Source organism: Chelon labrosus (assembly GCF_963514085.1).
Source record: "Chelon labrosus genome assembly, chromosome: 4".
In the NCBI taxonomy this organism is placed as follows: Eukaryota; Metazoa; Chordata; class Actinopteri; order Mugiliformes; family Mugilidae; genus Chelon; species Chelon labrosus.
In genome coordinates this window covers 5386498-5403764 of record NC_140340.1, presented here as the reverse complement: position 1 = coordinate 5403764, position 17267 = coordinate 5386498, and the positions used below count along the sequence as shown (strand labels likewise).

General features: G+C 45.3%; 1 protein-coding gene across 1 annotated transcript in view; it reads right to left on the bottom strand.

The window, feature by feature from the left end:
- setd5 (SET domain containing 5) overlaps nt 1-17267 on the bottom strand; it is a 28012-nt gene continuing 10745 nt past the window's right edge. The window contains 24 exon segments of the mRNA XM_084543632.1: nt 1-1220; nt 1446-1534; nt 1646-1764; nt 1867-2186; nt 6260-6745; nt 6868-6924; nt 7182-7411; nt 7603-7720; nt 8581-8841; nt 8992-9372; nt 9460-9615; nt 9744-9827; nt 10189-10438; nt 11108-11217; nt 11323-11440; nt 11549-11697; nt 11940-12230; nt 12322-12344; nt 12347-12359; nt 12473-12660; nt 12773-12831; nt 13829-14061; nt 14463-14562; nt 16255-16530. Coding sequence (XP_084399758.1) covers nt 654-1220; nt 1446-1534; nt 1646-1764; nt 1867-2186; nt 6260-6745; nt 6868-6924; nt 7182-7411; nt 7603-7720; nt 8581-8841; nt 8992-9372; nt 9460-9615; nt 9744-9827; nt 10189-10438; nt 11108-11217; nt 11323-11440; nt 11549-11697; nt 11940-12230; nt 12322-12344; nt 12347-12359; nt 12473-12660; nt 12773-12831; nt 13829-14061; nt 14463-14562; nt 16255-16325 — 4473 coding nt within the window. The 5' untranslated portion in view covers nt 16326-16530 and the 3' untranslated portion in view covers nt 1-653.

Sequence of the window (17267 nt, the reverse complement as noted above, 5' to 3'; positions counted from 1 at the left end):
AAATCATAAACACATTTACTGCAGCACAGACTCGGCAACTCGCCAAATCAAAAAACAAAAAAAAAAAAGTAACGTTGACCAAAAGAAAAAAAATCTAAATTTTAAAATTTTAAAAGTAAAAAATAAAATAATTCTTGCTTTCAGTTAACATATGCATCTGAGCTTTTCTCCAGCCTGGCTACCTCAGTGACAGGGTACGGCTTTATTTGTTGTTTTCTTCTTTTAGAACTTTGTACAGACGTTTGTGTAGTAGACGGTTATAGAGCCGGGTTGCACAGTCTTCTGGAACAAGTGGAAACACGGGGGATAATTTCAAGTTACATGTGATTTCTTGTTTTCTTCTCTCTCTCTCTCCAACCAAAACGCTTTGTTTTTTTTTTCTCCACTCGGTTGTGACGTCCAAAGTCAATGATTAATCTTTGTGCAGATGTGATAATTGTTTTTTTTTTCTTTAATACAGAAAGAATAGACAGAAAATAAGAAAAAGGAGAAACCCATAAAGAAGTCCGTGCTCCTCTTAGGTCTGTACATTTGCCCTCCCCAAACTCCCACATCCCCATTCTTACTGCAGCTTTAGGGGTTGAGGAGGTACGCAGCTTCATACACATTCACACACACACACACACACACTCACACATACACGCTCAAAAGTCCTAAAAGCCTCCTGACTGTGTCCTTACTCCGGACCCCTGGAGCGGGGAGTGCTGGAACTGACTGAGGCTTGTCCCTCGCTGTGAATAATGTGTCTGCCCTGAAGCCGACAGCATCCTGGAGCCGGCCGGCAGCGCCGCCTGTCCCGGGCTGCCTGACATTAAGCCATGAGAGGCCTGTTGCTGACTCCCTCTTGAGGCCTGGGCGTCCAAGTCTAGTTTAGTTTGCCCGTGGGCCCTGGATCCCGGGCTAGGAGCCCCCATCAGGCCGCTGCTGTTCAAAAGGCTCGCTTTTAGGTGGCTGCCGCCGTAGCCGTGACCTCCGTCCACGTTACCGCCGCCGCTCTGCTGGTGTAGAGAGCCCGCTGGTGGCCTAGAGTCCGATGAGGAGGTGGGGGTGGGACTGGTGTACGAGGATGGAGGCTGGTCCTGGGACTGTCCTGGGTGGGCGGAGGGGAGGCGCGGGTAGAAGCTCTGGCCTAACGAGGGACTGTAGGAACCCCGGAATGGAGAGTTGGAGGTTTGCTGGAGGAACGAAGGGCTGTCAGTCTGTCGGTGGCTTTCTGTTGACTGAACACACAACAACACACACACACTCAGTACTCAGAGACAGTCAGACCACCCAGATCAGATCTTAATGTAAGGCCCAATGAGTTTTATTTACTGTGAAACCTGACGACCTTATGTAAATGTTAAAGCACATTAGTAAAAAATGCTGCCAAACCTAATTACTACGCTCATCAATAACAATAACCCTGTAATGTAAGAAGCAAGTATGGACGGTGAGCAGTTTACCTGGTGTGGGTACACAGAGGGACTGTATCTATGTGGACTCTTCATGGGAGAGGCCATGGACACGCTCTGCATCTCATAGGAATCAGCATCTGGAAACACAAGGAGGAGGAGGAGGAGGAGGAGGAGGAGGAGGATCAACTCCAGCACCAAAAAGAAGTCACAGCTGCAGTATAATCTTTTTGTTTCTCATCCCTTCGTACCAGATTCTTTCTCCGCGGAGCCATCGCTCCTCTTGTAAACCCGCTCCATCTTGATGCTTCTCAACACTCGCTCCAGAACCTTCCCTTCCCGTAGACGTTCAACAGTAGTGGGGACCATCCTTGGGGGGAAAAAACACAAATCAGAAGGTTATCATGTGGATCTGCTCTGATCTGATGACGAACACATCCTCAACACTTCTTTGTCTTTTCTGGCCGCTCACCACTGGTTGTTGCTGCTGTCCTGGTGTCTGGACTTCCCTGATGGACCCTGGTGATCTGGAGGACTGACCTCCTCTATCTGCGGGATGGAGGCGTTGTGAGTCGAGGAGGAGGCGGAGGAGGAGGAGGAGGAGGAGAAGGAGGAGCTCTGTGGGGAGGCCGTGGGCTGCATCTGCTGCTGGGAATGGGGGTGATGGGAATCCTTGCTGCCGTAGTGGGACCCGGGCCGGGTGGGGGTGCCACCCAGAGAGGAGCTGCTACCAGCTGGCTCTGGATCCCGAACGCTGCCCCTCTTCCTCTTACGGTACTCCAACAAAGACACCTGAGGCAGCACAGAGGGAGGGAGGGGGGAGGTTATTAAATACCTGCTGCAGGAAGACTGACCCACAGTTTATGTTTTAGTAACGGCCAGGCTGCTGACTCAATCACATCATTCACCAAGACTGCACTGAGTGATGGGCAGACCGCATGCACCACACCAGAGGACTCACCTGGAAACAGTATTTAATAAAAAAAACAAAAACAAACAAAGGAACCTTCATCACCATTAAAATTACCTTAGAGATGAAAATGACATCTGTTCTCGTTCCATTCTGTTAACACAAACGGACGCCTCAAATAAAGCACACCGTAGATCACTTTGTGCACTATGAATGCACTGTTAGTAACATCTAAAGTGTTGACAAATAAATAAATAAATAAAATAAATAAATAAATTAAAAGCAGGCAATTTGAATGCACCACGCCATGATGCAACCACGCTGAAACAACAACAACAACTATACAAACGTCCACACAAGGTTCGAGCACACACACATCCACACACACGCCTCTACACTTAACAATGACAATGAGAACGCTCGTCCCAGCTTCATGACGGAGAAAAGGGGAACAGAGGGGTATATGGAGAAAGGTGGAGGAGCTGGATGATGACCACGGAGGAGTCAGATACCGACGCACATGGCTCTTGCCTGAACTTGAGAGTAACAGCAATGGGAGAGTGACGAAGCCTGAAATGGCCGGAGCACCGTTAAGAGTCGTCAATGTTTCAACGACAGGCTTCAGATGCTGCAGTCGATAGCGAGCCGAAGTCCCGCCCCTCTACTTCCGGGTTATGGGACCTATCTTTCGAAAAAATATGAACAGCAGTCTATGGAGAGATCATAATTATTTTCTGGTCCCGATCGAATTGTGGCATGAATTTCACATATGATGTGTGTGAATTTAAAAGATAATTTTTCACGTCAAGAGATAAATTATTTGACGTAAATAAGCTGAACAACATTAGGTTTTGTATGAGATCGCTTAGTGAACTACATCTCTCTAGAGATCCCTAGAGAACTATGGCTGTCTCCTTGTTGAGCTTTACCGTCTTCTTCCAGGACGAAGGCAGAAGCATCAAACGAGGTGAAAATCATTATAAATCGGGTCATGTCGAGAGCTGTAGTTACACCAAGGGAGTTTTGGTCGGTTCTGTACGCGCCAGCATGCGGGACTTGTAGTTCGTTTAATTACGTATTTTCCATAGCGTTTTACTGAACTATCTTGCGACAAACTGTGACATTCTTGACATGTAAAATCATTTTTTATTCTGAAAAACAACATATGTATAATCCAAGGCACAAGTCGATCGGGACCAGAAAATAATTTATCTTTCGCCATAGACTGCCGTTCATATTTTTTCGAAAGATAGGTCCCATGGCCCGGAAGTAGAGGGGGCGGGACTTCGCCTCTCTATCCTCTGGTTCAAATCGGTTCCAGGTTCTTTCTAAGGCTATGTTCACACCTGCCGTTTAAATGTGTCTCGTGTGATCAGATCACAAGAGTGAATGCATCCTGGATCCAGTCAGATCAGACCACAGTCAAAAGAGGGCTGAGCCACATTTAACCACATTATTTTAGCAGTGTGAACACAGTGAAGGATTCACCTATTCAACCTATGTGCTCGTGCTTTGCCCGTTCATATTGCGCTACTATTACGTATATCGTCACCACCAGAAAATGAAAAAGTAAGTACTGTCTCTTCTATACTCAGGCAGAACATTATGACCACCTTCCTAATACTGTCTAGGTCTCCCTTGTGCCTCTAAAAAAACCAGTTGTGACTCATCAGAGAATGGACATGGGCCTTCTGAGGGTGTCCTGTGGTGTCTGGTAACAGAATGTTGTTAGTGGGGGGGCCATTGAGGGGAGGATCCTCTGTGGATCATCCCACAGATACTTGATCAGTTTGGGATCTAGTGAATTTGGAGGCCAGGTCAACACCTTGTTCTGTTTTTCATGTGTTTTTGTGTGTGTGTCTGTGTCAGACTGCTGCCATCAAGGAGTGTCATTGCTATGGGGTGAGGGTGTCTGGTCTGGTCTAGGTGGGTGCTACATGTCTAAGTAACATCCACACCAATGAATGTCAGGTCCAAAAGTTTCCCAGCAGAACATTGAACTGTCACAAGATGTTATTTACTTCTCCTGTTAGAGGTCATAATGTTGTGGCTGATTTGTGTATAGCAGAAGAGGGAGCTTTTTACTATACTCTGTCCATATTAAATTATTAAACATGACTAGGGCTACGATCATGAAAATGTTACTGGTTAATCAGTCACGTGTTCATGGTGATTTATGAAGCCAGGAGAAAGTGTCAGCGTGGGATCAGGAACAAAATCCACAGTTTAACCAAAGAGGAACGATGTTTACAGCAGGTAAACCCTGTTGTAGGTTTGTGACATAGTTTAAAGACTAAACCATATCAAATGGTTACAACACAAACTGCTTGTCGCAAGATACTGCGGCTCACTTCATCCTTTATAATATGAACGTGAGTAAAATAATCTGGTTAATGTGTTAATGTGGTTTATATTTGAGTATCTGTTCCCTTCATGGAGGAAAGTTTCTGACAAAATAACTGATAAAAAAAAGTCACAACTTGAATAACACACGTATCTGACTTTCTTTTTTATGTGACTGTCACAACATGTCAGAAATGGACAGATGATTATATTCTGGGCAGCAAGACTACAACCAGAAATTTAATCTTTCTTAAAAGACCGATGAGTTGTAGAGCAGGAAACGTTGGAAACTCTTGTGGAAAGCAAAATGTTCATTTATATGTATTTTTTAAAGGTAATCACTTTGAATAACAGGCCTTCTGACATCAGTTATGGACCAACTTCACCAGCAACTACGTCTGCAAACTTAACGATTAACGTACAGAGAACGAATCACAAACTACTTGGATAACTGATCATTTCAGCCACGAACGGTCTTTCTGTTCTAGTATCACAATGGAGAGAGTTGCTTCTCTTTGTCTCACTTGAAAGCAAATGTAATAGCTTGAAGTTGTTATTTATTTGAGCTTGGCAAGACCAGACCCACAATCAAGACAATTAGCAGCAGCTGAAGCTCTACTTCACCACGGTTCAGGTCAGGATGTTTGGATGTATAATAAAATTCTTGGTCACAACTTTAAACCCTCCATGTGCCCCAGGGATTTCACATATGTCTTGTCATGTTGCATGTTTTGTTTTCATTGCTATAAACCACCACGGCTAATTTAGCCGTAGGTCACAGCAGAGGGTGGGTGAACCACTGGATACGGTTTTGGAAAGAGCCATGGATGAGATGGATGAGCCAAGGACACATGGGTTTTCATTCCTACACCATCATTAAGAATTTATCAACCATCCGCCTCTCGTGTTGAAGGCAATGGATGAACCTTTAACAATGAGTTTGACTGAAATGGCATAAAAGTAAATAAATAAATAATTCTCAAAACTTCATAATTCAATGTAGGTTTGAAGGAGGAGGGGGGTGGGGGAGACGGAGTTGTCAGAGCACGGGGTGGGTGTTGTATGCAGATGCAAAGAAACAATATTTACATGCACACTTCTAAAGATGTAGTTGTAGGGAGAATATTCACCATATTTTGTACTGGCTTGTATTCACTTCTTACAGCTATAGCCTGGTAATCTGGCTTTCCTGTCAGCAGACTAATGGTATGCTGGTTGGCCCTCTGCCTTGGAAGAAAAGTGGAAGAGAGACTTGGCAAAGAGAGTCAAGGAGCAACGAGGGGGAGGATTGGGAACGAGGAAGGAGAGGAGGGGAGGAGGGGTGTGGGGGGTAGGGTTGGAAGTGGGGAAGGACGAGGAAGGATCAAAGCTACAGAGTTGAAATCATTTCAGATATACACATGAAATCGTTCCTTCTAAAAGCCGTTCTGTTGCGTTTTGATTTGATTACCTGACATGTTTAAGACAAAGCCAACGAGAAGAGGAAAAGCAGATCTGGCTCTGCACATATCTCACTCAAAGTCATTCGTGCTTGAACGATGAGCTGCCTGCGTCTTACCTCCTCTCTGATTACAAGACATTTTTCACATTCTTTAAGATGGGGAGAACTTGCCTTCTTTTTTTGCGGTGGGTTGCTGGTGTGAGGAGGTGTGCCGCTGTCTGGGTAGCCTCCCCCATAATGAGGCTCACCGTAAGGTGACATGGAGCCGGGGCCCACGTCTCCAACCAGCCCCTGGGCGCTGATGGAGCTGTTGAACGATTCCGCGGGGGAGAAGCCTCCTTCTGACTGGGAGAGGCGTCGGTCAGTGTTCACGGGGATGCCCAGGTTTGCGTTGAGGGGCGAGCAGGTGTATATGAGGTTAAACTCTGTCCTGAAAGCTTGCTCCCTGGTTTGAGCGTTAAGGTCCGAGGAAGGACCCGACACGGGGTTTAGGGAACCGGCCCCTACAGATGACAGGCCCTGGGAATCTTGGCCTGAAGCACCTCCGGGAAGAGAAAAGTCATCTGACGTCACAGCCACGGGGCTCTCCAGGCTGGAGGGGAGGGACAGGTCCGTGAACTGAGGCCGTGGGATGTCGAAGTCCGTTTGAAGACATGGCTGAAGAGGAGGAAGGCAAAAGGGAGAACACGCAGTTGGTCAAACAAAGTTGAGCAACAAGTTCCTTTTAAATGTTTGCATTGTTACAATCGGTCAATAAGGACAACGAGATGGGAAAGTACCTCCGGAGAGATGGACTCCGGTCGGTGTACTGGAGACGCCTCGGGGGATGATATGTTCTAGATGGCAAGAAAAGGCAATTAGGAACCTCAGAAACCCATTTTATATTTGATACGAATACACTTGTTGCAGCTTTTTAAACAGAAGAAGAAGATGTAAGATCAATGAGCGCTTGAGCAACACTCGGCGACTTGCTGAGAATGCAGAGCAGGCCATGCTTGCTGCTCCGTAGCATAAGACCATGGACATTATATGACTGTAGCTTGAATACGTTTTAGTAAACAGCTAAAACAATAATACAAAAATTAGGCCTTACCTCAAACTGCAGGGGTGTGTTGCAGCGGCTGGCGGGCAATGAGGCCATGGGTGAGTAGATCAGGCCGTTGGGCAGTAATGAGCCACAGGGAGTGTTGAGCAGCGAGTGGGGGGAGTCCTCCGGGAGCGGCGGCGTGATGGGTGAGAGCGGCCGAAGCAAGTGGTCCGAGGGTGCTGGTGTCGTCTCAGTCATGTACTTGGAGCGGCGCTTCTTGAACGGTGCACTGACTTCTGTGATTTAGCGAGGAGCAAAGCCAAGGAAGAAGAAGACACACATGATATAAAATATTTTTTATCTGGACTGCAGTGACACGATGACAGCCTTCGTTTAGCGGTACTTCAATCAGATCTGATTTCAGTAAATGTGCCAAGAGGGAGAGGGAGGAGAGGTGCGCTCGTGGTGGAGCCGGCAATGTACGTACCGATGGACATTGGGTTGGGGGTGGATCTGCTACTGGTGCTTTGCTGGGAGGAGGTGGACTCTGTGCCGTCCTCCACACTGGCTGAGCAACTCTCATCCTCCACCTGTTTTATCCATCTCTGCATCAAGACAACAGCATCGATGGAACACAAATAAGATTATGAAGACTTAGCATTTGAGAAATTATTCTGTAATTTAATTCAGGAGCACCCATAGGTCTAGAGTTTTGCAAAAAGTAAAACTATGAATAATAAAATTGAAGATATTTGTATAAAAGGGACAAGTAAATGAATCTAAACAGTGCACTGCTTGTTCAGAAACAAGAAAACCTTCTTTGCTTGCAGCTCTCTCTCTTGAGAACTGCTCATTAAAACAACTTTACGATCAACAATAAATCCTCGTATCCCGAGCAACACGCCTGTCATGACGTAGCTGTGTTGCCCAGCAATGTTTCCTCACAGGCCATCCTTTTCCATCCCAATAATAACAACAGTTAATGGTCACTAGATATCATCTGAACCTACTCTACATTTGGTCGTAGTCACTGAATGAGCTGCTAGAAACATACACACATTGTGCACATAAATAAACACAATGCATACACAGAGAGCAGCAATAAATACATCAGGAAGCTACAAGATGGCCCATCTGGGTGGCTTCCTGGTGAGATGATATTGCAAATCATCCACTGTCTGTTAAAGAGGGAGCGGACAAGTTGCAGGCATGTTTCTCAGCCCCTAATACTAAGTCTTAACCCTCATACAACCCTTAGAGGGGGAGTGAGAACGTGAGGAACGACCAAAATGTCCTCCCTGTGAAGATCTAAAGCTCAAACTGAACTGGTAATTTAAGGTAAAACCCCAAAAATGTAAGTTTTCAACTTATAGATAATTTACTTTTTCAACAGAAAGAGCAGCATTGCCTCAGAGGATGACAACATTTGCGTGTAACGTTGTAGTTTTCTGTGCTACCTATTCACCTTTTTGTAGCAGCCATAAGTGCCGTCCATTTGTAGCGGACGGGGCCGGCGTCTCTCGGGGTTGAAGGGCGAGCCAAAGCGGACGTAGTGTCTGGGTGTGGTGCAAATGAGCGATGAGTGGGAGAGGCCTGGAAGCATGTTGAGGGTGGTGGCCAGCACCGTGGGATCAGTGGTTATCCGCAGCGGGCGGTCGACGGGTACCTCTTGGTGGACCTTGTCTCCTCCAGGCATCTTGTCATTCAACCACTCTGTCACCAGGTACTGAGAAGAGAGAGAGAGAGAGAGAAATAGTGATTAACTGAGCCTGCATGGAACATTAAATAATAATAAATATGATTAGGAATACTTGAGTTAAACCAGGCCGTTTAGCTAGGTCAAGATTTTGAAAGCTAGGGATCTACAAACTCTAACCTTCTTGGTTTTGGGGTAGCGCAAGTTGCCTCTGTTCATACAGTTCAGGCCGTGACCATCTCCATCAAGGAGATGCCCCCCCAGACCGCTCTCCCCGTGGTTGTGTTCAGCACCGTATGGGCCCTGAGATCCCTCTTCATCCAGAGTAGCACCCTGATCAGCTGATGTCGGCGTCGCTGCCATCGCTGAGGCTGCGGCGGCGGCGGCGGCGGCCTGCTGCGCGAGGGCTTGACGCTGCCGCCGGGCGCGCTGGGATGAGCTCGATCTGTAACGAGATATCCGACTTTTGGGCCGAGGCTTCGTGGGTCTTGCAGGTTTAGGGGTAGCAACTGGGGCGGGCAGGCTGGGTAATGAGGGCTTTTCTTCAACAGATGGGGCTTCCTGTTTGAGAATATATGAATAAAGTAGATTAAATACGTGCCACACTGAAGAATAACATATAAAAAATAAAAGGTTTCTCTCACTGACCACGACGTATGTGGTGCGTCTTGTGCTGACCCCTACTCCAGTGCTGTGGGGTACGGGGGCGTTCCCTGCAGGGTTTCCTGCTCTATCCTCAGTTTCTACACCTTCCTCCCTTGTCTCTGTTCCTCTCCTTCTCCTCCTTTCCAGGCTGTTAAAAGTCTAGATGAAAGAGGCAAAGACACAAGTCAGTACTGGCTGAAGCACAAACTCAAATTTCTGACATGTGGCAGGTTTTTAAGTATTTAATAGAACATGAATATTTAGGAAAACAACTGAATATAGCTCACTCTTTTATTGGAGATGACAACCCCATTTTCATCCACCTCTCCTTCCTCTCCGTCTTCCACCTTGACCTCGTCCAGCAGTCTCTCCTAGATGCACAAACAAGGCAGCACATGACTACAGGTTGCATCAACAAATATTTATCTCTCCAATCTCAGACAGACTACAAGATTAAGATAATAGTGAAACACAAGCTACAGGATGTCATTTAGAATATTGTGCCAGATCAGGGAATATCCCTGATGATCTCATAGGTGGTGGCAATGCACCTGTAAATTTTAACACTACTGGAGCCAGACCTTGGTACAGAGCAAGATCTGGAAGAAACTCCTCCTTATAAACGTCCAGTTCATACACTTTATTATACGTTTGTGGTCACATTAATATTCATCTAATGGTTATCTCAGTTTAACCAAAGTGTCTTCCGCCCAGACAGACACACACACATACCTCTGTGTCACTGGTCACATGCATATCTTTGGCCCCCTGCTGCTGGTCCAGGGTCTGGTTGCCGTCACCGGCCTGAGACCCCTCCAGCTCTCTCCTCCGGGCTTTTCTCCGTCGGGTCTCGGCGCCAACCAGAGGGGAGGGTGGCGGAAGGCAGGGGGAGCTGAGCAAGCTCTCCCTGGGGCTCAGGTTGTGCTTCTGCACCGGGCAGTTCTGGTTGCCCTTGTGGCAGGCACAGTCTACTTTGTAGTTACTGGTGTTTAATGAGGAGAGAAAAACAAATGATCACACCAGAGAAAATACCAGTGGAGGAAACACATGAGAGTCTGTAGCAACACGCTGCAATTTCAGGAAAACCACAAAAAACTAAGCAGATGCCTACATCTTTATTTATCTTTATATAGCATTATATTTACACTGATCATGCATAACATTATGACCACCTTCCTAATATTGTGTAGGTCTCCCTTGTGCCTCCAAAACACTTGTGACTCATCAGAGAATGGACATGGGCCTTCTGAGGGTGTCCTGTGGTGTCTGGCAACATAATATTGTTAGTGGGGGGGCCTTTGAGTGGAGGGGCCTCTGTGGATCATCCCACAGATACTTGATCAGTTTGGGATCTAGTGAATTTAGAGGCCAGGTCAACACCTTGTGCTGTTCTTCATGTTTTTTTTTTAAGTTGTTCCTAAAGTGTTTTTGTGTGTGTGTCTGTGTCAGGCTGCATCCTGCTGGGGATGGCTGCTGCCATCAAGGAGTGTCATTGCTATGGGGTGGGGGTGCCTGGTCTGGTCTAGGTGGGTGCTACATGTCTAAGTAACATCCACATGAAACCAAAAGTTCATAATGTTATGCCTGATCGATGTAAATAGCCGCTCCATAGTCAGATAAAAGTAGGTGGGAGGTAAAGAGCCGAACTAACCAGCTATTGAACTCGTAGTCAAATCCAATGGTGACCTCAGCGTCCTTTGTAATTTGACTGACAGCATATATACACAGATGGATCATTCCTTCAGCAATCATATGCCTGACCTGGTGAAGGGAGCAAAGTCCAAAGTTATTTCAGTTACAAAAAACTAACTTAAAGAAGCAGCTACCTTGGCATGGACTTAACAAAAGTCTTAACGGCTGACCTACCTCAGCATTGGGTGTACAAGACCTCCTGATGAAGCGTGCGTCATTTCCAAAGGTCCTTGCATCAACACACATCTCTACGTCATTAAACTTTGAGTAGAACAGTACAAAAGGGTAGGGTCTGGAGAAATACGACAGAAAAAGTATTAAAAGCTGTACACGTGTGAGACAACACAGCAACGATGGTAAAAAATAGTGCATGCAAACTATAATTTAGTAGTAGTCTTACTTTTTGAAGAAGTGCCCATTTACTTCAAACTGCTGCTTTAGCATGACCTTTCCCCTATATTCAATGACAAGCGTGTCTGGCTCCAGGTTTTTGGCTGCTCGGAGGATCTTCCTGTGTTTCTGCACCCGCGTTACCCGGCCCAGCTGGAGCTACAGACAACAAATCAAAACGTATTAATTTGCCTAACTGCAGGAAATTGTCATACAGGTTCTATTAAGGCATGATTACACAGCTGTAGATGGTTATTTGCAGAGAGACAGGAAGCAGAATCCAACAAAACATCCAAGTAATGCAGAAGTAATGCTGAATTAACGGTCAAAAGTTTAATACAAAGTGTTTTGCACCACTGGCAATGCTACTGTTGTGCATCTGGAACAGGACTTTGGCTGACCTGCATCTGTGAGCCCAGCACTGTGTTGTTACAGGCCAGCTCAGTGCGGTTGATGGTGTCCATGGGGTCAACTGAGGTGTGGATCTGTGTGGTGGAAGGAGGCGTCGTGGTGCCGCTCTCCGACTTTGAGACCGTCGTGCTGGCAGCTCGGTGAAGCTGGAGCAGCGTCTGGACGTCGGCGCTGTACTGGTTGGCCAGAGCCTCCTCGTACTGGTCCGTCCACTGGCGGATCTTGCTCTCCCATCCCTCCGCTGTGTTCTCATCCAGCACGCTGGCCTCCGTGGTTGAGTTCTGGACAGAAGAAAGGGCGGAGAAAGCTGTGATGAGTTTGTCTTTGAAGAGAAACAGTGTAACATAACTTAAACGTTAAATCCAACCGTACCTTCATCCTCATGGACTTCTGCAGCCTTCTCTGAAAGCCTGAAAGAAGGAAATAAACCCATATTAACAGATCTACACTTAACGTCGCCACCATATAAGGGCCACAGTTTACAGTAAATAATTTTCTTCAGTGTGTCACAAGACTACCGTACCTTAACTTTCTTGCTCTTCGTCGTTCCTCGGGCCTTCTCCGTGCTCTTCTTCCTCTTTTTGGATTTGTTCCTTTTGACTCGGTTGACAGTGAGTTTGATGCTGGTGGGCGTGTGCTGGGTAGCGGTGTAGGAGATGGTGGAGGGTGACACCTCTTCATCACCACTCTCTGTTGCACTGCTTTCTCCAGCTACAGAAAGTAAAAAAAACAAAAGAAAGGGATACGCATCAGATATGATGGACGGAGAGAACAAAACCTTATTTATACTGAAATACATCTTGGCGTGAATTAACCACCGTACCAGAGACATTTTCTGTTTTTCTGTGTTGGCCTTCGGATCCTCTCCTTCTGTCCAGTCCCCTGCAAAAAAAAACAACAACAAATGGTTTAACATCATGTTGTAGCTCGATCGCAAAAGAATTCTGACTTTGGTATTATCATAACAAAACATAACCAGGTCTTATCATGAGCCGAGTAATTTGTCTTGGCTCTAAATAGATTGACATAACCAGCCAGATTTACTAAGAGCTGCACACACAACCTGTGTGAAGTGAAAAGTTATGATTTTTTTATTTTTGCAGCTGCTTTATTACATTAGAATTTGTAAGTGTGTCTCTTTTAGAGTCACACGTTTGGTAGAGGGGAGTGTAATTGCTATGAAATGTGATTTCCTAATGTTATTATACAGTACAGTTATATTTAGCCTACAGTGGCTGGTCCCAGACCCAGACCATGCATGTGTAGCAGCATCAAACTGACAGGAAGGACAGGTGGTCCCCTTATGCTCAACACATTAATTCTAGCGCAGAACATGAGTGCATAATTTGCCCCGCTAATTCCATAACCTGAACACGACTGCACTTAAAAAAATAAACAAATAAAACACAATCCACAATATAAAACCAATTACAGCTTTGTTGTGCTGCTCCTCGCTACCTGACTCAATTTTTTAATCACCACATGAGTCTGGTAGCACTCCATTTGGATTTTGTTACGTCTGTGTGCTTCAACTGATAAAGAGGAAAATAAACTCCGTACACAACTGGATAGACCTCCAACCAATCAAAGTATATTCCACGGCGCTCAGATGACGTGTTTGATGTTACTCTTCTGTCCATCTCTGCAAAAAGCTCGCCCAAGCAATTTGATTGGCCCGGCAGATCTTTGCCACAGCATAATCAGATCCCAAAAGAACAACCCCAGACCAACTTTCGGTCAAATAGACGTTGGTCTAAGTTGAACTGGTTCCAGCCAAGCTCTTTCCTGTCATACATGGTGACTGGCCACACCTGCGTCTGTCACAGCAACAGGACGTCATGCTTCAAGGTCCAGATGGGACGGGTTTTCCATCTCTCACCTGCAGTTGTCACATTTGATGAGCAGGCCATCTGGAGTCAGGCTGCAATTACACCAGCCGGGCACGGCACCGTCCTCCTCTGAGGAGCTATCACTGTCAGCTGAGTTGTCCTCAGTGGGTTCGTGATAGCGGGAGTTGCGTACCACACCGTTGAGATCCATGCGGGGAATGATGGTTTGGGAGAGCGGGGAGGCGGGTGGGGTGGGGGGAGGGGGCGCGCCATAGTTGTGATCCTGACAACACACAACGGAAGACTGTTGCATCTTCAAACAACGGGTGTTCAGGCAAAAAAGGGAAACGGAAAATGGAGACGAATGAAAATGAGGGCAAAAAAACAGGTATGTGAAACAGTACAGCTGTTAATAACAGAAATAGTCTGTTGTTACCAAAGACTAACAGCAAGGCAGATATTCATGTACGTAAAACTAAAAGCACTACAAACTGCTAATTTCAATCACACTGCACTAATATTAACAGAACAAAGAACTTGAAAAGATTAGAAAAAAGGGAAGATTGGACAGATTAAACTGAGTTATTATTTTAGCTTTTAAACATTTAGTCGGCCTCTTACTTCATACAATAAGACATGCTATGATTAGAACTGATAATCAAACAAGAGCATGTACGAACTCACAGCATATGGTAGTCCCCGATACCCATGACTCTGAGCACTCCCACAGCTGTGGTTGTAGTTTTTCTCATTCACTGCAGGGCTTGCTTCAACTGACTCAGGGCTGGAAAAGACAAAAAATATATATAGATATATTAAATTAGGAATGAATGAACTTAATACAGTTAATACCCCCACCCCCCTTGCTTTTCCAGAGATGTTACGTAAAGAACAGTTTTAATAATTACACCCATCAGTCACTAGATGGCACCAGGACTCTAAAGTTGAAGGCCAGTCTGTAGCATGTGAGCAGCCCTTATGCAACACCTTTGCCATTTAGTTTAAAGTCAGGTCAGACAGTAAACAATCTTGCTTAACACTGCCTGATTTTTCAATTTTTGGAGCAAACTTAAATCTAAACGAAACCCAAATGACAAAATGTCAGAATTAATTTATATCTCAGCATCAACAATGTGTTTTTTGCTTTGCTCCCGACTTGAGATTTGGAGGAAGCTAAAGGGGAGCGTAGCTGAATGGGAGAGAGGCTAACAGTCTGAGTAACCTGAGTCACATAAGCAGGCTTACCTAAAGAGAAGTGGCAAATGTTATTACATAGGCTGTTTGAGGCTGAGTATTTACAGAAACAATGTACGTCTATATTCTTTATGCAAAGGGAAGGGTGGACAATAACAACAAGCAGTCATCACAATAACATAAAAAGAACAACAAGGGGTGATAATTAAGATCCTGAGGTTGTTCTGTCCCAAGTGAATGCACAAAAATGTGCAAATGATTACACGTTAACTGAACCAACTATTACATAACAATTTGCAGTTCAGCATGCCATTGATGTGCCTCATGACAGGAAATGTTAGCGCCAACTCAAGATAAAACAAGAATGACAGAAGTGTTTTTTTTTTTTTTAAGGCTACTGTCTGATAGCTTTGTGTACAATGCGCCTGACTGAAGAGTCACATACTGTATTTACTTCATTTCTGTCAGGATAAGTTTAGTGTTTGGAGGGCTGCACTTCCCATCTCGTTTGATCTCTCCAGCAGACTTTGTGGAGTTGACCGAAAACTGCTGACAAAATATTGGAAGGAAGCATATTTATCACAACCCAAGGTTGCACAGAAGTAGAGAAATGTCAAAACAAAGCCGGGGATTCAGCATTCTGGCAAGTTTTCTAAAAGGGAAAAACCTTCATTAACTGAGACCACCTCAAAAACCAAGAGGTCACTGACACCAGAACTAGAGAATGGGTTCGTATACAACCAAGTATCTAAAATAGTTGGGTCGCAGTGTAAATGTTTTAAAAAAATCATTTCAATACCGTATACGAGATGTCAAATGGTGACACTGGGTGAAATGCTCCAGTTTGTCATCACGTCTTCTTTGAACAAAGAGTTTGTAAACAGAGGAGATAATTTATTGTAAAAGCAAAATGATTAACATTCTTGCTTGATAAACAGCCTGGGTCCACGTTCGTTGCATTCTTCGTTTCATAATGCGGCAAAAAGGTTTTTTTTAACAGTAATTTGCTGCTGGAACTGAATTCAAAATAATTCATTTATTTTCTTTTTTTTCAAAAATTGGTATAATAACATTTCTCAGTCTCAGCCATTGATGTTTTTTTTTTTCATTAGTACCACTACTCCTTTGCAATCAAATTTAGGTTATTAGTGAGGTCATTGCATTCTATTATTATTATTTACATAATGGCCCAACTTTTGTTTCTTTGGAAATGCGGTTGTAAAAGCCAGAGGGTAAAACAGCTTGACCTCATGGGCAGAAACTATTCTGAGTGACAACTTACTCTGATCCAGCAGCCATATCTGAGTAAGACGTTTCAGGTGTGGTGACTCCCAGCGCGATTACTATGCTCATGACGTCCAGCACAGCGACGCGTGAGGGAGGGAGGGGGAAGAGGGGGGAGGAGGAGGAGGGGGAGGGGGAAGGGGGGGCAGGATGGGAAGGAGGGTGGACGAGAAGAGGCGAGGAGAGGGATCACAGGGTCCCGACTAAAGCAGCAGACCACTCCAGAGGTGGGGTGCCGCCGAGCCGAAGCCCACGGCTCAGGGTCATGGGGGACCTGAGGACAGAAAGCAGAAGACGGTGAGGACATCAGGTATATATACACCGATACCAAGCCGGGGCAGAGACGACGAGCCTGCTACGTGACTCAGCGTGTCATGTGATATGATAGGGGGGGGAAAAACCTGCCTTTCCTTCTCTGTACCTTTGGTTACACAGTTAATACAAAAAGCACCAAATAAGAAAGTGTGCACGAGTCTGTCTGTAGGACCCCGGTGCCCGTCCTCCACCCTGTACCTCTGCGCCCCTGCTACGGGACGTACAGGATTAGCCATGTCCTCTACGTTCATGTAACCTTTTTACACATTAGTCCCAATCCTCACGTTTCGGGGGATCACCACATATGAAATGTTACCGACCTGCCTCCTCACACGTGTCAAATTTTATTATTTTTGACTATTTTATTATTCCATCTTATTTATTTTCTCCTCAGTTATTGATTTATTTATCTTTCAACACAACTAATACCATTTTCAGCACGTTACTGATTCCAAAACTGGAAAAGGTGTGCCATATTGTTTTTACATGCTGTTTTTTCAGATACTTCCAATAAAAATATATAAAACAGGTCTCTGTTACCAGAGGTCACAACAGCTTTATCAACTGGATACTGACGGGGGGGTTTTGTGGACACACAACCTTTTCCTTGCACACCTAATGAAGAACCAAATTTGCTGACTCATGATGACAATGAAGGCTTCATGGAGCTGCAGAGAGCTTTTGTCTGGCTCGTGT